General features: G+C 61.4%; 2 protein-coding genes across 2 annotated transcripts in view; both read left to right on the top strand.

Annotated features, from left to right (window-relative positions):
* Nucleotides 1-34, top strand: part of LOC309450765 (uncharacterized protein) — a gene marked incomplete at its 3' end in the record, with an annotated part of 3,094 nt that extends 3,060 nt beyond the window's left edge. Inside the window, exon 7 of the mRNA XM_082073908.1 lies at nt 23-34. Within this exon, the coding sequence (XP_081930034.1) occupies nt 23-34 (12 nt within the window). The remainder of the gene's footprint in view (nt 1-22) is intronic.
* A 66-nt stretch (nt 35-100) lies between these two features.
* LOC309450757 (uncharacterized protein) overlaps nt 101-24,565 on the top strand; it is a gene marked incomplete at its 3' end in the record, with an annotated part of 53,150 nt that continues 28,685 nt past the window's right edge. Inside the window, 16 exon segments of the mRNA XM_082073849.1 lie at nt 101-2,149; nt 11,086-11,235; nt 11,978-12,152; nt 12,223-12,346; nt 13,262-13,444; nt 15,780-15,936; nt 18,559-18,707; nt 19,002-19,230; nt 19,307-19,392; nt 19,680-20,386; nt 20,467-20,570; nt 20,655-20,851; nt 21,371-21,600; nt 21,910-22,216; nt 22,300-22,471; nt 24,355-24,381. Coding sequence (XP_081929975.1) covers nt 103-2,149; nt 11,086-11,235; nt 11,978-12,152; nt 12,223-12,346; nt 13,262-13,444; nt 15,780-15,936; nt 18,559-18,707; nt 19,002-19,230; nt 19,307-19,392; nt 19,680-20,386; nt 20,467-20,570; nt 20,655-20,851; nt 21,371-21,600; nt 21,910-22,216; nt 22,300-22,471; nt 24,355-24,381 — 5,044 coding nt within the window. The 5' untranslated portion in view covers nt 101-102.

Genomic DNA, 24,565 nt, shown 5'->3' with positions numbered 1-24,565 from the left:
GGTGTCACCCAATCGGGGGGAGGGGTCACGGTAGGGGGGGGCGTGTCCTCATGTCCCCGCCCCCTTTAACCCCGCCCCCTTTCCCCCCCCTTCCGCAGGACGATGAAACCCGCGCGCAAACCCGGCGGCGGCTCCGCCCCTCCCCCCGCCCCTCCCCCCCGCAAACGCGGCCCGGGCGGGGGGGGAGGGGACGAAGGGGGCGGGGCCGACAACACCCCCTCCCCCCCCACCCCCCCTCCCCCCCCCAGCCGCAAAACCGCCACCTTCAAGTCCCGCCCCCCCCGCAAGAAACGGGCGACAGCGGCGCCCCCTGGCGACTCCAGCGGCTGCTCCAGCACCGACACGGCCAGCGAGCACTCGGCCGACGACGAGGGGGGCGTGGCCACGCCGGCCCCGCCCCCCTCCGAAGCCCCGCCCCCCGCCGCCGCCAGCCCCGCCCCCCCCGCCGACGCCATGGCGCCGTGGCGCGCGCGGCGCCTCCTGCTGCTGCGCGACGGCGTCTTCCGCCCCGCGGCCGCCCGGCAACTGCGGCGCGGCGGCCGCGAGCTCGGCGTCCAATTGGCCGGCGAGCGGCCAATCACCTTCGTGGAGCTCTGGGAGGGGCCGGAGGGCGACGACGTCGCTTCGATCGCCACGCCCCCCGCGCTCATCGATGACGTCACGCCCCCCCCCGGCGCCGTGGGGGTGGGGTCGGCGGTGTGCGCCCGCCTGGAGGGGGCGGAGCCTGTTTACCGCCCGGGGACGGTGACCGAGGTCAGCGCCCACCCCCCGTCCTTCCGGGTGCGCTTGGCCACGCCCCCCGCGCAGGCCACGCCCCCCGTGTGGGTGCCGCGCGGGGCGCTCCGCCTCCTCCGCCCCGCCCGCGCGCCGCGCCCCGATGACGTCATCAACGAGGCGCCGCCCGAGGGCGAGTCCACCGAGTCCGCCGACCAATCGCGCGATGGAGCCGACGGATTTCCCGCCCGCCCGCGGCCAATCGCGGCGTCTCCCTCCGCCCCCGGCTCCGCCCCCCACCCCAAATACAAGAAGGGGGACGTGGTGTGCACCCCCAACGGCATCCGCAAGAAGTTCAACGGGAAGCAATGGCGGCGGCTGTGCTCGCGCGACGGCTGCACCAAGGAGTCCCAGCGCCGCGGGTTCTGCTCCAGACACCTCTCCCTGCGCACCAAGGAGCTGGAGGGCGGGGCGGGGGGCGGGGACAAGCTGGCCCCGCCCCCCGCCCCGCCCCCGCACGACTACGAGTGGGATGAGGCGTCTCGGGACCCCCCGACTCCCCAGGATCTGCCGTCGCGGTTTGAGTTCGATGAATGCGAAGCCGCCGTGATGCTGGTGTCGCTGGGCGGGGGGGGGTCGCGCTCCGGCACCCCCAGCTTTAGCCCCGCCTCCACGCAGTCGCCCTTCTCCCCCGCCCCCTCGCCGAGCCCCTCCCCCCTGTTCGGGTTCCGCCCCGCCAGCTTCAGCCCCGTGTCCCCCTCCCCCCGCGCCAGGGGGCGCCACCTCAGCGCCGGGACCCCCAGGGTGGGGGGGGGAGGGGGGGAGGGGTTGAGCCCCCCACCGCCCCCCCCGCCTCCGCCCCCCAGGCCACGCCCCCCCTCGGGGGTCCCGCCCCCTTTCCAGAGCTTCACGGTGCCGCTGAGCCCCGGGAAGCGCAAGGGAGACCCCTCCCCCCAGGAGGAGGGGGGTGGGGGGGCGGGGGGGGCGGGGTTCCGCGCCCTCTCCCCCCTCTACCCCCCCCGCTCGCCCGCGGGTTTGACCTCTGACCCCGGGCCGGGGGCGCGGCGGGTCCCGCCCATCCCCCCCCCCCGCGGCTCCCCCGTCATCGTGCGCAACCCCGACATCCCCGACCCCGCCCCCCCCCGGCCCCGCCCCGCCCAGGGCCCCGCCCCGCCCCCCCGGCCCCTCCCCCTGGCCGCCCCCGTCCCCACGCGGCTCCGCCCCTCGCCACGCCCCCCGCTGGCCCCGCCCCCCGCCGCCGCCCCGCCCCATCCCGAGCGGGCGCCACAGCAGCCCCGCCCCCCCGTGCCGCCCCACCCCCCCGCCTTCCACCCCTCCCCCGCCGCCCTCCTGCCCCTCCTGGTGCCGCCCGGAGAGTTCGGGGGCCCCCCCGCCCCCCCCCGCAAGGAGATCGTCATGGGGAGGCCCGGGACAGGTAGGGGCGGGGCCAAGGGGGGCGGGGCCGAGGGGGCGGGGTCAAGGGGTGGCGGGGGAGGGGTCATAGGGACAAAGGGGGAGTGGACAAAGGGGGAGGGATCAAGGGGGTTATGGGGTGGGGGAGGGGCCAGGGTGGGCGGGGTCAAGGGGTGGGGGAGGGGCTAATTGGGGTAAGGGGGAGGGGTCATAGGGATGGGGGAGTGGCCAAAGGGGGGTCAAGGGGGTTATGGATGGGGGAGGGGCCAAGGGGGGGGTCAAGGGGGCGGGGTCAAGGGAGTGTGGGAGGGGCTAATTGGGGGCAAAGGGGAGGGGTCATAGGGATGGGGGAGTGGCCAAAGGGGGGTCAAGGGGGTTATGGATGGGGGAGGAGCCAAGGTGGGCGGGGCCAAAGGGGTGGGGGGAGGGGCCACTAGGGGTGTGTCCTGAGGGGGGCGGGGGGGTCACCGTAAGGTCAGGGGGTCACGGTGATGTCACGATGATGTCATCAGTGTGTTGTGGGGTCGCGGCGTCAGGGGGCAGTGGGGGCGTGGCCCGTGACGTCACGGGCGTGGCGCGGTGACGTCAGAGCGGCGCCGTGGTGATGTCACAATGACATCACAGCCGCGCTGGGACACTCATTGCATCACAGTGACATCATAGTGACGTCACAGGCGAGCTGCAGCCGGCTCGCGGGCTTTTTTGTGCCGTGACGGTGACGTGAGAGCCGCGCCAGGGCTCTGTCGCGGGTTTTTCGCGTCATCACGATGTCACAAACGCGTCACACCCGCCGCCTTTCCGGCGGCAGCGCGGCGGGGGCGTGGCTTAGCGCCTGGGCGTGGCTTAGCGCCTGGGCGTGGCTCAGAGCCCGGGCGTCGCTTAGCGAGCGGGGGCGTGGCTTACTCAGTGGGCGTGGCTTAGCGCCTGGGCGCTCTCATAGCGAGCGGGGGCGTGGCTTACTCAATGGGCGTGGCTTAGCGCCTGAGCGCTCGCTGAGCGAGCGGGGGCGTGGCTTAGGGAGTGGGCGTGGCTTAGCGCCTGAGCGCTCGCTTAGCGAGCGGGGGCGTGGCTTAGGGAGCGGGCGTGGCTTAGCGGCTGGGCGCTCGCTTAGCGAGCGGGGGCGTGGCTTAGCGACTGGGCGTGGCTTAGCGGCTGGGCGCCCGCATAGCGAGCGGGGGCGTGGCTCAGCGAGTGGGCGTGTCCAAAGCGCGCGGGGAGGGGGGAGCGGCGCCTTCACGCCGCGCCGCGATTGGCCAACCCCTTCTCCTCCCCTTCCCCTCCGAGCGCCGCGCGGCGATTGGCCAGCGCGCCGCCCTCATTTCCATCCGAGCGGGCGGCGGCGGGGGCGTGGTTTGCGCTGGGGGGGGCGTGGTTTGGGTGGGGGGGGCGGCCTTTGGTGCGCGCGCGGGCGCGGGCGGAGGCCCCGGAACCCACCCCCCCCCCCCCGGGATCGCGGTTCGGGACCCGGCGCCGCCCGCTCGCTCCCGTTCCCGCCCATCCCCGCGCGCCCCGGTCCCGGTGCCGGTTCCCGCCCGGGCGGCTCCCGCCATGTCCTCGGCCGCCCTGCCCCCCGCCGCGCCGCGCAGAGGCCTCGGCATGTTCGGTCAGTGCGGGGGGGGGGGGGGCGGGGGGGGAGGGGCTCTGTGGGGAGCTTTCGGCGTTTTAGGAGGAGATTTGGGGCTTTTGTGGGGAGATTTCGGGCGTTTATCAGGAGATTCGGGGCTTGGGGACGGGATTTGGGCTTTGGTGACGGGATTTGGGGGTTTGTGACGAGATTTGGGGGTTTTATGAGGAGATTCGGGGGTTTTGTGACGAGATTTGGGGGTTTGTGAGGAAATTTGGCGGTTTGGGAGAAGATTTGATGATTTCTGAGGAGATTTGGGGGTTTTGTGACGAGATTTGGGGTTTTTGGGAGAAGATTTGGTGATTTCTGAGGAAATTTGGGGGTTTCTGAGGAGATTTGGGGGGTTTGTGACAAGATTTGGGTGTTTTGGGAGAATATTTGGTGATTTATGAGGAGATTTGGTGATTTATGAGGAAATTTGGGGGGTTTGTGACGAGATTTGGGGGTTTATGTTGAAATTTGGGGGATTTATGAGGAAATTTGGGGGTTTCTGAGGAGATTTGGGGGTTTGTGAGGAGATTTGGTGATTTATGACGAGATTTGGGGGTTTTGGGACAAGATTTGGGGGTTTTATGATGAAATTTGGTGATTTATGACGAGATTTGGTGATTTCTGAGGAAATTTGGGGGTTTTATGACAAGATTCGGGTGTTTTGGGAGAATATTTGGGGATTTATGAGGAGATTTGGGTGTTTTGTGACAAGATTTGGGGGTTTGTGAGGAAATTTGGTGATTTATGAGGAAATTTGGGGGTTTTATGACGAGATTTGGGGGTTTGTGTTGAAATTTGGGGGTTTTATGAGAAAATTTGGGGGTTTTGTGACGAGATTTGGTGATTTATGACGAGATTTGGTGATTTATGACGAGATTTGGGGGTTTTGTGACGAGATTTGGGGGTTCCTGAGGAAATTTGGGGGTTTTATGACGAGATTTGGGGGTTTGTGTTGAAATTTGGGGGATTTCTGAGGAAATTTGGGGGTTTGTGAGGAGATTTGGGGGTTTCTGAGGTAATTTGGGGGTTTTCTGAGGAGATTTGGTGATTTATGACGAGATTTTGGGGTTTGTGACAGGATTTGGGGGTTTTATGAGGAGATTCTGGGTCTTGTGATGAGATTTGGTGTTTTATGACGAGATTTGGTGATTTCTGAGGAGATTTGGGGGTTTTGTGACAAGATTTTGGGGGGTTCTGAGGTAATTTGGGGGTTTTGTGAGGAGATTTGGTGATTTATGAAGAGATTTGGGGGTTTTATGACAAGATTCAGGTGTTTTGCGGGAAGATTTGGGGATTTCTGAGGAAATTTGGGGGGTTCTGAGGAGATTTGGGGGTTTGTGACGAGATTTGGGGGTTTTATGATGAAATTTGGTGATTTATGACGAGATTTGGTGATTTATGACGAGATTTGGGGGTTTTGTGACAAGATTTGGGGGTTTCTGAGGAGATTTGGTGATTTATGAGGAAATTTGGGGGGTTTGTGACGAGATTTGGGGGTTTGTGTTGAAATTTGGGGGATTTATGAGGAAATGTGGGGGTTTTGTGACGAGATTTGGGGGTTTATGACGAGATTTGGGTGTTTTGTGAGAAGATTTGGGGGTTTCTGAGGAAATTTGGGGGTTTTGTGACAAGATTTGGGGGTTTTGGGAGAAGATTTGGGGGTTTTGTGACAAGATTTGGGGGTTTTATGAGGAGATTTGGTGATTTATGACGAGATTTGGGGGTTTGTGACAGGATTTGGGGTTTTATGAGGAGATTCTGGGTCTTGTGATGAGATTTGGTGTTTTATGACGAGATTTGGGGATTTATGAGGAGATTTGGGGGTTTTGTGACAAGATTTGGGGGGTTCTGAGGAAATTTGGGTGTTTTGTGACGAGATTTGGTGATTTATGAAGAGATTTGGGGGTTTTATGACAAGATTCAGGTGTTTTGCGGGAAGATTTGGGGATTTCTGAGGAAATTTGGGGGGTTCTGAGGAGATTTGGGGGCTTTGTGACGAGATTTGGGGGTTTTATGATGAAATTTGGTGATTTATGACGAGATTTGGTGATTTCTGAGGAAATTTGGGGGTTTTATGAGGAGATTCGGGTGTTTTGGGAGAAGATTTGGTGATTTATGAGGAGATTTGGGTGTTTTGTGATGAGATTTGGGGGTTTGTGACGAGATTTGGGGGTTTCTGAGGAAATTTGGTGATTTATGAGGAGATTTGGTGATTTATGAGGAAATTTGGGGGTTTTATGACGAGATTTGGGGGTTTGTGTTGAAATTTGGGGGTTTTATGAGGAAATTTGGGGGTTTGTGAGGAGATTTGGTGATTTATGACGAGATTTGGTGACTTATGAGGAGATTTGGGGGTTTTGTGAAGAGATTTTGGGGTTTTGTGAGAAGATTTGGGGGTTTCTGAGGTAATTTGGGGGTTTTATGAGGAGATTTTGGTGTTTTATGACAAGATTTGGGTGTTTTATGATGAGATTTGGGGGTTTGGGGAGAAGATTTGGGGGTTTGTGACGAGATTTGGGGGTTTTATGAGGAGATTTGGTGATTTATGACGAGATTTTGGGGGTTTGTGACGAGATTTGGTGATTTCTGAGGAGATTTGGTGATTTCTGAGGAGATTTGGGGGTTTTATGATGAGATTTGGTGTTTTATGACGACATTTTGGTGATTTATGACAAGATTTGGTGATTTCTGAGGAGATTTGGGGGTTTTGTGACGAGATTCGGGTGTTTTGTGACGAGATTTGGGGGTTTCTGAGGTAATTTGGGGGTTTTATGAGGAGATTTGGTGATTTATGACGAGATTTTGGGGCTTTGTGACGAGATTTGGTGTTTTCTGAGGAGATTTGGTGATTTATGACGAGATTTTGGGGGTTTGTGACGAGATTTGGTGTTTTTTGAGGAGATTTGGTGATTTCTGAGGAGATTTGGGGGTTTTGGGAGCAGATTTGGGGGTTTCTGAGGAGATTTGGGGGGCGGGAGCAGCTTTGGGAGGAAATAGTTGCTTTTTGGGGTGATTTATGAGCAAATTGGCACTTTTGGGGGGATTTATGAGCATTTTGAGGTGATTTGGGGAGAAATTGGCGCTTTTGGGGGTGATTTATGAGCATATTGTGGCTTTTTGGGGTGATTTGGGGGGAAATTGGTGCTTTTTGGGGTGATTTATGATGAATTTAGCACTTTTGGGGTGATTCGTGAGGAAATTGGCACTTTTGGGGTGATTTTGGGGGGAAGTTGGTGCTTTTTGGGGTGATTTATGAGGAAATTGGCACTTTTTGGGGTGATTTGTGAGCAAATTGGGGCTTTTGGGGTGATTTATGAGGAAATTGGTGCTTTTTGGGTGATTTGGGGGAAAATTGGGGGTTTTTAGGGTGATTTGGACGGAAATTAGGGCTTTTGAGGTGATTTTGGGGGGAAATTGGGGCTTTTTGGGGTGATTTTGGGGAAAATTGGGGCTTTTTGGGGTGATTTATGGTGAAATTGGGGCTTTTTTTGGGTGATTTGGGGAAAATTGATGATTTTTGGGGTGATTTATGATGAAATCGGCACTTTTGGGGTGATTTGGGGGGAAATTGATGTTTTTTGGGGTGATTTATGATGAAATCGGCACTTTTGGGGGTGATTTGGAGGGAAATTGGTGCTTTTTGGGGTGATTTATGATGAAATTGGCACTTTTGGGTGATTTGGGGGGAAATTGGCAATTTTGGGGGTGATTTGGAGGGAAATTGGTGCTTTTGGGGTGATTTATGATGAATTTGGGGCTTTTTGGGGAGCTTTGGGGGGAAATTGGGGCTTTTTGGGGTGATTTGGGGGGAAATTGGGGTTTTTTGGGGTGATTTGGGGGGAAATTGGGGCTTTTTTGGGGTGATTTGGGGGGAAATTGGGGCTTTGGGGCGTCCTGAGTGAATTTGGGGTTTCCAAGGAGATTTTGGGGCGTTTGAGTGAATTTGGGGGGTTTTCTGGTGAGATTTGGGGTTCCTGAGGGGATCTGGGCTTTCCAAGGAGATTTGGGGGCGTTTTGGGGGGATTTGGGGCTGAATTTGGGGGGATTTGGTGCTTGCGAGACGATTGGTGCTGGAATTCGGGGTTCCCTGCGGGTCTTTGGGTGGGTTGGGGTGTTTTTGGGGGTCCCGGGCCCCCCCCGTCCCGTGTCGCACATATCGTGACGTGTCGCGACACCCAATGTGCCCCAATATATCGCGATGTACCCCAATATATCGCGATGTACCCCAATATATCCCAATGTACCCCAATATATCCCAATGTGCCCCAATATATCCCAATGTGCCCCAATATATCGCGATGTACCCCAATATATCCCAATGTGCCCCAATATATCGCGATGTACCCCAATATATCCCAATGTACCCCAATATATCGCGATGTACCCCAATATATCCCAATGTGCCCCAATATATCGCGATGTACCCCAATATATCCCAATGTACCCCAATATATCCCAGTGTACCCCAATATATCCCCATGTGCCCCAATATATCCCAGTGTACCCCAATATATCCCAATGTGCCCCAATATATCGCGATGTACCCCAATATATCCCAATGTGCCCCAATATATCCCAATGTGCCCCAATATATCGCGATGTACCCCAATATATCCCAATGTACCCCAATATATCCCAATGTGCCCCAGTATATCCCAATGTGCCCCAATATATCGCGATGTGCCCCAAAATATCCCAATGTACCCCAATATATCCCAATGTACCCCAATATATCCCAATGTGCCCCAATATATCCCGATGTGCCCCAATATATCCCAGTGTACCCCAATATATCCCAGTGTACCCCAATATATCGCGATGTACCCCAATATATCCCAATGTACCCCAATATATCCCAATGTGCCCCAATATATCGCGATGTACCCCAATATATCCCAATGTACCCCAATATATCCCGATGTGCCCCAATATATCGCGATGTACCCCAATATATCGTGACACATCCCAATATATCCCAATGTGCCCCAATATATCCCAATGTACCCCAATATATCCCAATGTGCCCCAATATATCGCGATGTACCCCAATATATCGCGATGTACCCCAATATATCCCAATGTACCCCAATATATCGCGATGTACCCCAATATATCCCAATGTACCCCAATATATCGCGACATGTCGCAACCCCCAACCCCCGTGGGACACACGGTGACATCACGGGGGGGGGCGGGGCTTGGGCTGCGTCCTTATATCGCCATATGTCGCCATATGTCGCAATATGTGGTAATGGTAGGTTGCGATACGTCACGATTCGTCGCGATATGTCGCGATATGCGGTGCCGGGAGGTTGCGATACGTCATTATTCGTCATGATATGTCGCGATATGTGGTGCCGGGAGGTTGTGATACGTCACGATTCGTCGTGATATGTCGCGATATGTGGCGCTGGTAGGTTGCGATACGTCATTATTCATCGCGATATGTCGCGATATGAGGTGCCGGTAGGTTGCGATACGTCACGATTCATCACGATATGTCGCGATATGTGGTGCTGGGAGGTTGCGATACGTCACGGTTCATCACAATACGTTGTGACATGTCGCGATATGTCGCGATATGAGGTGCCGGGAGGTTGTGATACATCACGGTTCATCGCGATATGTCGCGATATGTGGTGCCGGGAGGTTGCGATACGTCACGATTCATCGCGATATGTCGCGATATGCGGTGCCGGGAGGTTGCGATACGTCACGATTCATCGCGATATGTCACGATATGAGGTGCCGGGAGGTTGCAATATGTCACGATTCGTCGTGATATGTCGTGATATGTGGCACTGGTAGGTTGCGATACGTCATTATTCATCACGATATGTCGCGACATGTGGTGCCGGGAGGTTGCGATACGTCATTACTCATCGTGATATGTCGCGATATGTGGTGCCGGGAGGTTGTGATACATCACGATTCATCGCGATATGTCGCGATATGCGGTGCTGGTAGGTTGCGATACATCATTATTCATCGCGATATGTCGCGATATGTGGTGCTGGTAGGTTGCGATACGTCATTATTCATCACAATATGTCGCGATATGAGGTGCCGGTAGGTTGTGATATGTCACGATTCGTCGCGATATGTCGCGATATGTGGTGCTGGGAGGTTGCGATACGTCACGGTTCATCACAATAGGTTTTGACATGTCGCGATATGTCGCGATATGAGGTGCCGGGAGGTTGTGATACGTCACGATTCGTCGCGATATGTCGCGATATGTGGTGCCGGGAGGTTGCGATACATCATTATTCATCACGATATGTCGCGATATGAGGTGCCGGGAGGTTGTGATACATCACGATTCGTCGTGATATGTCGCGATATGTGGCGCTGGTAGGTTGCGATACGTCATTATTCGTCATGATATGTCGCGATATGAGGTGCCGGGAGGTTGCGATACATCATTATTCATCACGATATGTCGCGATATGTGGTGCCGGGAGGTTGCGATACGTCATTATTCATCGCGATATGTCGCGATATGTGGCGCCGGTAGGTTGCAATACGTCACGGTTCATCGCAATACGTTGTGACATGTCGCGATATGTCGCGATATGAGGTGCCGGGAGGTTGCGATACGTCACGATTCGTCGCGATATGTCGCGATATGAGGTGCCGGGAGGTTGCGATACGTCATTATTCGTCATGATATGTCACGATATGAGGTGCCGGGAGGTTGCAATACATCATTATTCATCACGATATGTCGCGATATGTGGTGCCGGGAGGTTGCGATACGTCATTATTCGTCGTGATATGTCGCGATATGTGGCACTGGTAGGTTGCGATACGTCATTATTCATCATGATATGTCGCGATATGAGGTGCCGGTAGGTTGCGATACATCATTATTCATCGCGATATGTTGCGATATGTGGTGCTGGTAGGTTGTGATACATCACGATTCGTCGTGATATGTCGCAATATGTGGTAATGGTAGGTTGCGATACGTCGTGATTGATCACAATATGTCGCGATATGTGGTGCCGGGAGGTTGCGATACGTCACGATTCATCACGATATGTCGCAATATGTGGTAATAGTAGGTTGCAATACATCGCGGTTCATCACGATATGTCGCGATATGTGGTAATGGTAGGTTGCGATACATCACGATTCGTCGCGATATGTCGTGACATGTCGTGATATGTCATGATACGTCGCAACGACACATTGCGATAGGTGGCGATAGGTGGTGATATATCATGGTATATCGCGATATATCGTGGTATATCGTGGTATATCGTGGTATATCGCGGTCTATCGCGCTATATCGTGCTATATGGTGCTATATCGCGCTATATCGCGACATACCCGCGCAGTGTGGACCAACGTGGAGCCGCGCTCGGTGCCCGTGTTCCCCTGGCACTCGCTGGTCCCGTTCCTGGCGCCCGGGCAGCCCGACCCGCCCCCCCAGCCCCCGCAGCCCCTGCAGCCCGTCACGCACCCGCCGCCGGCCAATCACAGCAAAGGTACCGCCCCCGCGGGCCCGCCCCTTCGCCTGGGACCCGCCCCCTTTTACACCCGCCCCCCTTGGACCCGCCCTCTGGCCCCACCCCTTGACCTCAGACCCACCCCCTATTAGACCCGCCTTCTCTTGGCCCCGCCCCTTCACCTTAGACCCGCCCCCTTTTACACCCGCCCCCCTTGGACCCGCCCTCTGGCCCCACCCCTTGCGCTTAGACCCCCCCCTTAGACACACCCCCTCTTAGACCCGCCCTCTCTTGGCCCCGCCCTCTCTTGGCCCCGCCCCTTCACCTTAGCCCCACCCCCTCTTAGCCCCACTCCCCTCGGATCCCTCAGCCCCGCCCCCTCCTGGCCCCACCCCTTCCCCTTAGTCCTACCCCTGTGGCACCTCTGGCCCCGCCCACCCCCTTAGCCCCGCCCCCTTTTAGACCTGCCCTGCTCTGGTCCCGCCCCTTTACCTGGTCCCGCCCCCTTACCTGGTCCCGCCCCCTTTCCCCTTTAGCCCCACCCCTTCTCTGTGTCCCCACCCCCTTTGGTCCAGCCCCTTCCCTCCTGGCCCCACCCCCTCACCTTGATCCCTCCCACCCCCCTTAGCCCCACCCCCATTGCTCCCTCCCCCTGGCCCCACCCCCATCCCTGGGCGGGTCCTCTCCTAGTGGGCGGGGCCTCCCCTAGTGGGCAGGGCCTCCCCTAGTGGGCGGAGCCTCCCCTAGTGGGCGGAGCTTCCTCTCCCCCCCCCCCCTCCAGAACCCCCCGAATCGGCGGCCGTGGCGCCGGAGCTGCCGGGGGGGCCGGAACCCGGACGCTGCGGCGGCGCCACCCGCCCGCCCAGCCCCCCCCCCGCCGCGCCCCCCAACCCCCCCGAGGAGGAGCCGCCCAACCCCCGCCCCGACAGCGAGACCGAGAGCGACCACGACGACGCGTAAGCCCCGCCCCCTCCCCCTTTTTGGGGTGATTTCCGGTGGATTTGGGGTCACCTGTCCCCCCCCCAGGTTCCTGTCCATCGTGGCGCCGGAGCTGCCGCTGCCCCCTGGCGGCCCGGGGGGGAAGCGCCGCACGCAGTCGCTCAGCGCCCTCCCCAAGGACCCGGACAAGGAGGGGCGGAGCCCCGGAAAGGTGGGCGTGGCCTCGCGCGGGGGGGCGGGGACACCCCCTCGGCCCCGCCCCCCAATGCTCCTGTGGGTTCGTGTGTCTTTGCACCCAAAGGATGGGCTGCCCTTTGGCCCCGCCCACTTGATCCACCCCCTTGGGGGTGTGTCCATGAGTCACCCCAGCCCTGGGGAGGCGTGGCTTCATCCGGCCCCGCCCCCCAACGCTCCTATTGGTTCGAGTGTCCTCACACCCAAAGGAGGGGCCGCCCCTTGGCTCCGCCCCCTTGGTCCACCCCCTATGGGGGATCCCTTTGTCCCCACTCCCGTGGGCGTGTCCCCTGTGACCACACCCCCTTGTGGGCGTGGCTACACGTGTCCCCACCCCCAACCCTGCCTTATATTCACCTGAGGCTGCTCCTATTGCCACCAATGGGGGGGATCCCTTTGTCCCCACCCCCTCGGGGTGTCCCCCCTTCTCCCCACTCCTCATGGGCGTGTCCCCCTGTGTCCCCGCCCCCTTGTGGGCGTGGCTACACGTGTCCCCACCCCCAACCCTGCCTTATAGTCACCTGAGGCTGCTCCTATTGCCACCAATGGGGGGGATCCCTTTGTCCCCACCCCCTTGGGTGTCTCCCCTGTGACCCCACCCCCTTGTGGGCGTGGCTACACGTGTCCCCACCCCCAACCCTGCCTTATATTCACCTGAGGCTGCTCCTATTGCCACCAATGGGGGGGATCCCTCTGTCCCCGCCCCCTTGGGTGTGTCCCCTGTGACCCCACCCCCTTGTGGGCGTGGCTACACGTGTCCCCACCCCCACCCTTGCCTTATATTCACCTGAGGCTGCTCCTATTGCCACCAATGGGGGGGATCCCTCTGTGGGCGTGTCCCGCGGGGTGTCCCCGCCCCCGTGGGCGTGTCCGCTGACCCCGCCCCCCGCAGCGGGACAAGGAGCACATCCGGCGGCCCATGAACGCCTTCATGATCTTCAGCAAGCGGCACCGCGCGCTGGTTCACCAGCGGCACCCCAACCAGGACAACCGCACGGTCAGCAAGATCCTGGGCGAGTGGTGGTACGCGCTGGGCGCCCGCGAGAAGCAGCAGTACCACGACCTGGCCTTCCAGGTACGGGGGGGGGGGTCCCTGAGGGCTGTGGGGGGGTCTCGGGGGCATATTGGGGGGATTTGAGGGGATATTGGGGGTTTAGGGGGGATTTGAGGGGGTATTGGGGCTCCCAGGGGACTGGAGAAGGGGCCAAGTGGGGGCTCCTGAGGTGCCTTTGGAGGCTCCTGAGGGACATTTGGGGGTTCAGGTGAGTCTGGGGGTGTCCTGGGTGGGTTTGGGGGTCCCTGGGGGGGTCCCCGAGGGCCCTCGGGGGGATATTGGGGGGTTTCGGGGGGATTTGGGGGCTCCCAGGGGGCTGGAAAAGGGGCCAAGTTGGGGCTCTTGAGGCACCTTTGGAGGCTCCTGAGGGGGGATTTGGGGGTTCAGGTGAGTCCAGGGGGGTCTCAGAGGGATCTTGGGGGGTCCCTGAGGTCCATGGGGGGGTCTTGGGGGGATATTGGGGGGTTTAGGGGGGTCTTGGGGGGATATTGGGGGGTGTCAGGGGGGATTTGGGGGTCAGGAGAAGCAGCAGTACCACGACCTGGCCTTCCAGGTACGGGGGGGAGGGGTTTGGGGGGCCATGGGGGGGTCCCCGGGGGCCCTCGGGGGGATATTGGGGGGTTTAGGAGGGATATTGGGGGGATATTGGGGGGTTTAGAGGGGATTTGGGGGGATATTGGGGGGTTTAGGGGGGATATTGGGGAGTTTAGGGGGGATATAGGGGGGATTTGGGGGAATATTGGGGGTTTTAGAGGGGATTTGGGGGGATATTGGGGGTTTTAGAGGGGATTTGGTGGGATATTGGGGGGTTTAGAGGGGATTTGGGGGATATTGGGGGGTTTAGGGGGGATTTGGGGGGATATTGGGGGGTTTAGGGGGGATTTGGTGGGATATTGGGGGGTTTAGAGGGGATTTGGGGGGATATTGGGGGGTTTAGGGGGGATTTGGTGGGATATTGGGGGGTTTAGAGGGGATTTGGGGGATATTGGGGGGTTTAGGGGGGATTTGGGGGGATATTGGGGGGTTTAGGGGGATTTGGGGGGATCTTAGGGGGATATCAGGGGGATTTGGGGGGATATTGGGGGGTTTTAGAGGGATTTTGGGGGGTTTAGGGGGGATTTGGGGACTGGAGAAGGGGCCAAGTGGGGGCTCCTGAGGGGGATTTGGGGGGGATTTGGGGGTTCAGGTGAGTCCAGGGGGGTCTCAGGGGGATCTTGGGGTCCCTGGGGGGGTCCCCGAGGGCCATGGGGGGGTCTTGGGGGGATATTGGGGGGTTTAGAGGGGGTTTGAGGGGGTATTGGGGGATTTGGGGGCTCCCAGGGGGCTGGAAAAGGGGCCAAGTGGGGGCTCCTGAGGTGCCTTTGGAGGCTCCTGAGGGACATTTGGGGGTTCAGGTGAGTCTGGGGGTGTCCTGGGTGGGTTTGGGGGTCCCTGGGGGGGGTCCCCGAGGGCCCTCGGGGGGATATTGGGGGGTTTCGGGGGGATTTGGGGGCTCCCAGGGGACTGGAGAAGGGGCCAAGTTGGGGCTCTTGAGGCACCTTTGGAGGCTCCTGAGGGGGGATTTGGGGGTTCAGGGGAGTCCAGGGGGGTCTCAGAGGGATCTTGGGGGGTCCCTGAGGTCCATGGGGGGGTCTCAGGGGGATATTGGGGGGTTTAGGGGGGATATTGGGGGGATATTGGGGGTTTAGGGGGGATTTGGGGACTGGAGAAGGGGCCAAGTGGGGGCTCCTGAGGGGGATTTGGGGGGGATTTGGGGGTTCAGGGGAGTCCAGGGGGGTCTCAGGAGGATCTTGGGGTCCCTGGGGGGGTCCTCGAGGTCCATGGGGGGGTCTTGGGGGGATTTAGGGGGGATTTGGGGGGTTTGGGGGGGATTTGAGGGGGTATTGGGGCTCCCAGGGGACTGGAGAAGGGGCCAAGTGGGGTCAGTTTCGGGGCGCCCCCCATAGGTGAAGGAGGCTCAGGGGGGTCAGGGGGTCAGTTTGGGGGTTCATTTTCGGGGCGCCCCCTGTAGGTGAAGGAGGCTCAGGGGGGTCAGGGGGTCAGTTTGGGGGTTCGGGGGGGTTCATTTTGGGGTCCCCCCCGTAGACGAAGGAGGCTCAGGGGGGTCAGTTTGGGGGTTCGGGGGGGTTCATTTTCGGGGCGCCCCCCGTAGGTGAAGGAGGCTCAGGGGGGTTCAGGGGGGGTCAGTTTTGGGGTTCATTTCGGGGCGCCCCCCATAGGTGAAGGAGGCTCAGGGGGGTCAGTTTTGGGGTTCGGGGGGGTCACTCATTTTCGGGGCGCCCCCCATAGGTGAAGGAGGCTCAGGGGGGTCAGTTTGGGGGTTCGGGGGGGTTCATTTTCGGGGCGCCCCCCGTAGGTGAAGGAGGCGCACTTCAAGGCGCACCCCGACTGGAAATGGTGCAACAAGGACCGGAAGAAATCGAGCTCCGAGGGGGGGGGGAGGGGCCCGGGGGGGCACAAGGAGCCGCGCGAGAGGAGCCAATCGGAGAGCGGCCCCCAGCACCCCCCCGCGGGTAAGGACCCCCCAAAAACGCCCCAGAAACACCCAAAATCGCCCCAAAAACACCCAAAATCACCCCCAAAACACCCAAAATCACCCCAAAATTGCCCCCAAACCACCCAAAATCGCCCCAAAAACACCCAAAATCGCCCCAAAACACCCTGGAAACACCAAAAATCGCCCCAAAAACACCCAAAATCACCCCAAAATTGCCCCCAAACCACCCAAAATCGCCCCAAAAACACCCAAAATCAACCCAAAAACACCCAAAATGACCCCCAAAACACCCAAAATCACCCCAAAAACGCCCAAAATGACCCCCAAAACACCCCAAATGACCCCAAAAACACCCAAAATCACCCCCAAAACACCCCAAATGACCCCAAAACACCCAAAATCACCCCAAAACACCCAAAATCACCCCCAAAACACCCCAAATGACCCCAAAACACCCAAAATCACCCCCAAAACACCCAAAATCGCCCCAAAACACCCAAAATCGCCCCAAAACCACCCAAAATCAACCCAGAAACACCCAAAATCACCCCAAATCACCCTGGAAACACCAAAAATCGCCCCAAAAACACCCCAAATCGCCCCAAATCATCCTGGAAACACCCAAAATCGCCCTCAAAACACCCTGGAAACACCCCAAAATCGCCCCAAAACCACCCAAAATCGCCCCAAAACACCCAAAATCGCCCCAAAACCACCCAAAATCGCCCCAAAACCACCCAAAATCACCCCAGAAACAGTGAAAATCACCCCAGAAACACCCAAAATCACCCCCAAAACACCCAAAATCAACCCAAAACACCCAAAATCAACCCAAAACACCCAAAATGACCCCCAAAACACCCAAAATCACCCCAAAATTTCCCCCAAACCTCCCAAAATCGCCCCAAAAACACCCAAAATCAACCCCAAAACACCCAAAATCACCCCCAAAACACCCAAAATGCCCCCCAAAACACCCAAAATCGCCCCAAAACACCCAAAATCACCCCCAAAACACCCAAAATCAACCCAAAACACCCCAAATGACCCCAGAAACACCCCAAATCAACCCAAAAACACCCAAAATCACCCCCAAAACACCCAAAATGACCCCCAAAACACCCAAAATGACCCCCAAAACACCCAAAATCGCCCCAAAAACACCCAAAATCACCCCCAAAACACCCAAAATGACCCCCAAAACACCCCAAATCGCCCCAAAACCACCCAAAATCACCCCCAAAACACCCAAAATGACCCCAAAACCACCCAAAATCACCCCCAAAACACCCCAAATGACCCCAAAAACACCCCAAATCAACCCAAAAACACCCAAAATCGCCCCCAGAACACCCAAAATCGCCCCAAAACACCCAAAATGACCCCCAAAACACCCAAAATCGCCCCAAAAACACCCAAAATCGCCCCAAAACCACCCAAAATCACCCCAGAAACAGTGAAAATCACCCCAGGAACACCCCAAATCACCCCAGAAACAGAAAAATTCACCCCAAAAACACCCAAAATCACCCCAAAACCAGTGGAAATCACCCCGGAAACCCCCCAAAACCAGCCAAATCGCCCCCAAAACACCCCAGAAACACCAAAATCACCCCAGAAACAGTGAAAATCACCCGGAAACACCCCAAAAACAGCCAAATCGCCCCAAAAACACCCCAGATCGCCCCAGAAACACCCAAAATCGCCCCAGAAACAGTGAAAATCACCCCAGAAACAGTGGAAATCACCCCGAAAACACCCAAAATCACCCCAAAAACAGCGGAAATCATCCCAAAAACACCCAAAATCACCCCAAAAACAGCGGAAATCATCCCAAAAACAGCAAAAATCACCCCAGAAACACCCCAAATCACCCCAGATACAGCAAAAATCGCCCCAAAAACACCAAAAATCACCCCAAAAACAGCGAAAATCACCCCAGAAACAGTGAAAATCACCCCAAAATCACCTCAGAAACACCCAAAATCACCCCAGAAACAGTGAAAATCACCCCAAAACCAGTGAAAATCACCTCAAAACACCCCAAATCACCCCAGAAACAGCAAAAATCGCCCCAAAAACACCAAAAATCACCCCAAAACCAGCGAAAATCACCCCAGAAACACCCAAAACACTCAAGAAACACCCAAAATCACCCCGAAAACAGTGAATATCACCCCAAAAACACCCCAAATCACCCCCAAAACACTCCAGAAACACCCCAAATCGCACCCAAACCACCCAAAATCAACCCAAACCCACCCAAAGTCACCCCAGAAACACCCCAAATCACCCCAGAAACACCCCAAATCACCCCAAAACCACCAAAATTCTCCCCAAAACACCCCAAATCACCCGAGAAACAGCGAAAATCACCCCAAAACCAGCGAAAATCACCCCCGAAACACCCCAAATCATCCCCAAAACAGCAAAACTCACCCAAAAAACAGCAAAGATCACCCCAAAACCCAACCTAAAACTACCCCCAAAACCACCCCAATTCACCCCAAAAACACCCCAACCCCCCCTGCTATGAAACCCCCAAATCACCCCTGGAACCCCCCAACCCCCCCCACCCCTCCCCCCCCCACTGCCCCTCCCCCACTGACCCCTCCCCTCTGACCCCTCCCCCCCCCAGGTGCCGACCCCCCCCCGGGGGTTCCCGAGGCCTCGGGGGCTCCCCCGGCGGGGGGGGGAGGGGCGGCCCCGCCCCGCCCTCGGGCGTTTTCCCACAGCGGCGTGGAGGGGGCGGAGCCTCGAGGCCACGCCCTGCACGAGCTCAGCCAGGTGGGCGGGGCCTCGGGGGGGGGGAAGTGGGCGGGGCTAAAACGGGTGGGGTGCGGGGGGTGGGACAGGGTGGGTGGGGCTAAAACGGGTGGGGTGCAGGGGGTGGGACTAATGGGGTGGGCGGGGCTAAAAGGGGTGGGGCTGGGCAGAGTGTGGTGGGTGGGACTATAGAGGTGGGTGGAGCCTAGTGGGTGGGTGTGGCTGAAACGGGTAGGGGCTAAATGGGCGTGGCCGAAATGGGCGGGGCTTGGGGTGGGCGGGGCTTGACCTTTGCCCCCCGCCCCTCCCCCCCAGCTCTGTGCCCCCCCATTCGCCGCCTGCCGCGCGGGGGGGGGAGGGGCGGGTCCCTGCGCCCCCCCCGCCGCCGCGGCCCCGCCCCCTCCCGCCCCCCGCGGCGGCCCCGCCCCCCCCGCCGCCGCCACGCCCCTCCCCCCCCCAGCAAGGGGCGGGGCCAGCGAGGAGCTGACGAGCGACGAGGAGCGAATGGTCATTTGCGAGGAGGAGGGTGACGATGACGTCATCGGTGAGGTCACGCCCCTTCCCCCACCCCCCCTCCCCCCAATCTTGGGGTCGCTCACCTGCCCCTCCCCCCCCCATAGATGACGGGTTCGCCCCTCCCCCCCCCGGGGACATCGACCTGAAGTGCGGGGAGCGCGTCAGCGAAAGTGAAAGTGACGACGAGCAGGTGGGGGAGGGGCGGGGGGGGGTGGGGGTGGGGCGGGGGAGGGGTGGGGGAGGGGCGAGGGGACGTGGAAGGTTATGGAGGGGTGGGGGAGGGGCCAGAGATTGGGGGGAGGGGTCATGGATGGGATTGGGGGGCAGTGTGGGGGGAGGGGTCACACGTCCATGTGGGGGGCGGGGTCACTGTTGGGTGTGGGGGGAGGGGCGGAGGGGTCTCTATGGGGTGGGGGGTTGGGGCTCCGTGTGGCCCCGCCCCCCCCGCACCGCTGACCCCGCCCCTCCCCCCTCCAGCCCTTCCCCCGGAAGTTGTTCCCGCCGGCGGCCCCTCCCCCCCCGCCCCGCCCCCACCCCCCCGAGCTGGAGCCGCCCCTCCCCCACCCCCCGCCCCCCCCCCGCCGCAAACGGGCCGACAGCGCCGGGGGGGGAGGGGCGGCCGAGCTGGGGACGGGGGGCGGGGGAGGGGCGGGGCCGGCGGGTGGATCCGCCCCTCCCCCCCATCCGCCCGGCCCCTCCCCCTCCCGCGCCGGGAGGGCGGAGCCACCAACCCCCCCCCGCGGGGGGAGGGGCGGGGGGCGTGGCCGGCGCCAACTTAGCGCTGGGGGGAGGGGCGGGGGGTGGGGGCGGGGCGGTGGCCGGGGGGGGAGGGGCGGGGCCGGGCCCCCCCCTGACCCTCCTGCCCCCCCCCGTGCAGTTCTTGGCCCAGCCCCCCGGGGCGGGGGGGGGAGGGGCGGGTCCCAACGGGCCCCTCCCCCCGCTGAGCCTCCTGCAGGCCCCGCCCCCCCCCGGCCAAGGCGGGCGGGGGAGGGGGAGGGGGCGGGGCCCCCCTGGCCCAGGTGCAGTACATCCTGCCCCCCCCGCCCCTCCCCCACAATAAAGGGGGCGGCCCCGCCCCCTCCCCGCCCCGGGCCCCGCCCCCCCCACCCTGCACTTCGCCCTCCCCTCCCCCACCAACGGGAAGGGCCCCTCCCCCACCGCAGCCGCCGGCTCCGCCCCCAAAGGTACGAAACGGGGAAGGGGGGGGAGGGGGGAGGGGAGGGTGTGGCCGCCCCTCCCCCACTGACCCCCTTCCCCCCCCCAGCCCCTCCCCCCACGCCCCTCCTCCCCGGGAAGGTGCTGGTTCCCGTGGCCCCGCCCCCCGGCCCCGCCCCCCGGCCCTTCACCGCGGCCCCGCCCACCGGAAAGGTACGTGCCCCTCCCCCCCTCCCCCACCCACCCCCCCTTCCCCTCCCTCACCCCCCCCCCCACTAACGCCCCTCCCCCCCCCAGATCATCCAGCTGAGCCCCGCGGGGGGGGCGGGGCCGGGGGGGGAGGGGCGGGGCCGCCGCCCAAGGTGCTGCTCCCCTCCCCCGCCCGCATCGCCTACGTGCACCCCGCCCCGCCCCCCCCGCCGCCGCCCCGCCCCCCAGCGCCGCCGCCCCGCCCCCCCCCACCGCCGCCTTCGTGGGCTTCACCCTGCTGCCCGGTGAGGGGGAGGGGCGGGGGGGGGGAGGGGCCATGGGGTGGGGGAGGGGGGTAAAGAAGGGGGGGTGGGGGCTCAATGGGGGAGGGGGGAGGGGTGGTTGGGGTGGGGGAGGGGCTGGGGATAACTGGGGGGTGGAATTAATGAGGTAAATAGGGGGGAGGGGCCAATGGGGATGGGGAGGAGCCAATGGGGAGGGGGAGGAGCAATGGGGTGGGGGAGGGGCCAATGGGAGGGGGAGGAGCAATGGGGAGGGGGGGCCAATGGCGAGGGGGAGGGGCCAATGGGGAGGGGGAGGAGCCAATGGGGGGGGGGCTAATGGGAAGGGGGAGGGGCCAATGGGGAGGGGGAGGGGCGGGGTTAAGTGGGAGGAAGGGTAAAGGGGGCTGGGGGAGGGGCTGGGGGTAATGGGGGGGTTGGAAATGATGAGGTAAAGGGGGGAGGGGGCTTAAATCATGGCTGGGGGAGGGGCCAGTGGGGAGGGGGAGGGGCCGGGGGTGCTGACCCCGCCCCTCCCCCCAGGGCAGAGCCCCCTCCTGGCCCCCGCCCCCCCGCTGCCCCCCCCCCAGCTGCCCCCTCCCCCCGCCGGGGGGCCCGTCCTGGCCGCCATCTACCCCGGCCCCGCCCCTTCCGGCTCCGCCCCCCCGGGCTCCGCCCCCGCCCCCGGATTGGTTTACAGTGTGGCGGGAACCGCCCCCCCCGCGGCCCCGCCATCCTGCCCAAGGGCGGCCCCGCCCCCCAGGGGGCGCCAGGTAAAGGGGGCGGGGCTGGCGGGGGGGCGGGGCCGGCGTGGGGTGGGGGTGTGGCCAGTGGGAAGGGGCGGGGTTATGGATGGAGGGGCTACAATGGGAGGGGCCTTCTGGGGGGAGGAGGCGGGGCTAAGAAGTAGGCGGGGTTATGGCAGATGGGGAGGGGCATGGTGGGCGGGGTTAAAAGGGTGCATGGCCAAATGGGCGGGGCTCTGGGAAGTGGGTGTGGCCAAGGGTCCAGTGGATGGGGGGGTGGGGTTCTATGTAAATTGGCCGGGGGGGCGTGGCCTGACGCGGCCCCTCCCCCCGCAGCCCCCCTGGCGTTCCCGCCCCGCCCCCCCCGCCCCTCCCCCAAGCCCCCCCAGAAGGTCAAAGCCGCCGTCGCCTCCATCCCCATTGGCTGCTACGAGGGGCCGCCCCGCCCCCCCCCGGAGCCGCCCCGCCCCCCGCCGGACCCCGCCCCTCCCCCCGCTCCCCCCGCCCCTCCCCCCGCGCCCCCTCCTCCCCCCCTCCCCCTCCCGCCAGCTGGGACGCCCCCCCCGCCGCCCCTCCCCCGCCCCCCGCCGCCCCCTCCCCCCCCAGCGAGGAGGCTCCGCCCAGCCCCGCCCCCGCCGAGCCGGTGAGTCGCCCCTCCCCCCCCCTTTAATTAACCCCCTTTCGTTGATTAAACCTTTGATTAATTAACACACCATCCCCCCCCAGGCCAAGTTCCCCGAGTGGCGCCCGGAGCCGCCCCCCCCCGCCGCCCCGCCCCCTCCTCGCCAGGCCCCGCCCCCTCTCAAGCCCCGCCCCCCGCGGCCCCGCCCCCCCCCGAGGGGAAGAAGCAGAAAGTGCGGCCGCCCCCCCTCAAGAAAACCTTCGACTCCGTGGACAAGTGAGCGGGGGCGGGGCCTGCGGAGGGGGCGGGGCCTGGGGGAGAGGGGGCGGGGCCGGGCAGGGGGCGGGGGTTGAGGAGGGGGTGGAGGAGGGGGCGGGGTTGGGGTTGGGGGCGGGGTTTGGAGTCAGGAAAGGCTCTAAAGGGGAGATGTGGGGAGGGGCGGGGTCAGGAGGGGGCGGGGCCTGGGGAGGGGGCGGGGGTTGAGGAGGGGTGGAGCTTGGGAGGGGCGTGGCCGAGGAGGGGGCGGGGTTTGGAGTCAGTAAATGCTCTAAAAGGGACATGTGGGGAGGGGCGGGGCGTAGGGAGGGGGCGGGGGTCAATGGAGGGGCGGGGCTTGGGCTCTACATTGGGGCATATTGGGGAGGGGGCGGGGTCAATGGAGGGGGCGGGGCCTAGGGAGGGGGCGGGGTCAATGGAGGGGGCGGGGTCAATGGAGGGGGCGGGGGTCAATGGAGGGGCGGGGCTTGGGCTCTACATTGGGGCATATTGGGGAGGGGGCAGGGCCTGTGGAGGGGCGGGGCCTGCGGAGGGGGCGGGGCCTCTGGAGGGGGCGGGGCCTGCGGAGGGGCGGGGCCTGGGGAGGGGCGGGATTTGAGGAAGGGGTGGGCCCTGTGGAGGGGGCGGGGCCTGTGGAGGGGCGGGATTTGAGGAAGGGGCGGGGCCTGCGGAGGGGGCGGGGCCTGTGGATGGGCGGGGCCTGGGGAGGGGCGGGATTTGAGGAAGGGGCGGGGCCTGCGGAGGGGCGGGGCCTGTGGATGGGCGGGGCCTGCGGAGGGGCGGGGCCTGTGGATGGGCGGGGCCTGTGGAGGGGCGGGGCCTCTGGAGGGGCGGGGCCTCTGGAGGGGCGGGGCCTGTGGATGGGCGGGGCCTGCGGAGGGGGCGGGGCCTCTGGAGGCGGGATTTGAGGAAGGGGCGGGGCCTGCGGAGGGGGCGGGGCCTGTGGATGGGCGGGGCCTGCGGAGGGGCGGGGCCTGGGGGTGGTTTGGGTCCCGTCTCTTTGGTGTCAGTTTGGGCTCAGTTCCCCATTTTTGGGGATTTCGAGGGGCAGCTTGAGGCTGATTTGGGGGCTGTTTGGTGTTGATTTTGGGGTAAATTCCCCCATTTTCGGGTCCTTTCCGAGCTGGACTTCGAGGGGCAGTCTGTGCTCAGTCTGGGGCTGTTTTTGGGTCAATTTTGGGGTAAATTCCCCCATTTTCGGGTCCTTTCGGAGCTGGACTTCAAGGGGGCAGTCTGGGCTCAGTCTGGGGCTGGTTTTGGTTGATTTTTGGGTTCATTTTGGGTGATTTTGGGGTATTTTTGGGTGCTATCGGAGCTGGACTTCGAGGGGCAGTCTGGGCTCAGTCTGGGCTCAGTTTGGGGTGATTTTGGGGTGATTTTGGGGTAAATTCCCCCATTTTCGGGTCCTTTCAGAGCTGGACTTCGAGGGGCAGTCTGTGCTCAGTCTGGGGCTGGTTTTGGGTTCATTTTGGGTGATTTTGGGTATTTTCGGGTGCTATCGGAGCTGGACTTCGAGGGGCAGTCTGTGCTCAGTCTGGGGCTGGTTTTGGGTCCATTTTGGGTTAAATTTCCCCATTTTAGGGTGCTATTCGAGGTGGACTTCGAGGGGCAGTCTGTGCTCAGTCTGTGCTCAGTGTTGGTTGATTTTGGGGTGATTTTTGGGGTGATTTCCCCCGTTTTCGGGTGCTATCGGAGCTGGACTTCGAGGGGCAGTCTGTGCTCAGTCTGAGGCTGTTTTTGGGTGAATTTGGGGTGATTTTGGGGTGAAATCCCGTATTTTCGGGTCCTTTCTGAGCTGGACTTCGAGGGGCAGTCTGTGCTCATTCTGAGGCTGGTTTTGGGTTCATTTTGGGTTCATTTTGGGTTAAATTTCCCCATTTTAGGGTGTTATCAGAAGTGGACTTCGAGGGGCAGGTCTGTGCTCACTCTGGGGCTGTTTTTGGGTTCATTTTGGGTTCATTTTGGGTGATTTTGGGGTATTTTCGGGTGCTATCGGAGCTGGACTTCGAGGGGCAGTCTGTGCTCAGTCTGTGCTCACTCTGGGGCTGGTTTTGGGTCCATTTTGGGTTAAATTTCCCCATTTTAGGGTGCTTT

Source organism: Streptopelia decaocto (genome assembly GCF_964273445.1).
Source record: "Streptopelia decaocto genome assembly, chromosome: 28".
Lineage (NCBI taxonomy): Eukaryota > Metazoa > Chordata > Aves > Columbiformes > Columbidae > Streptopelia > Streptopelia decaocto.
This window is presented reverse-complemented; position numbering and strand designations above follow the sequence as displayed.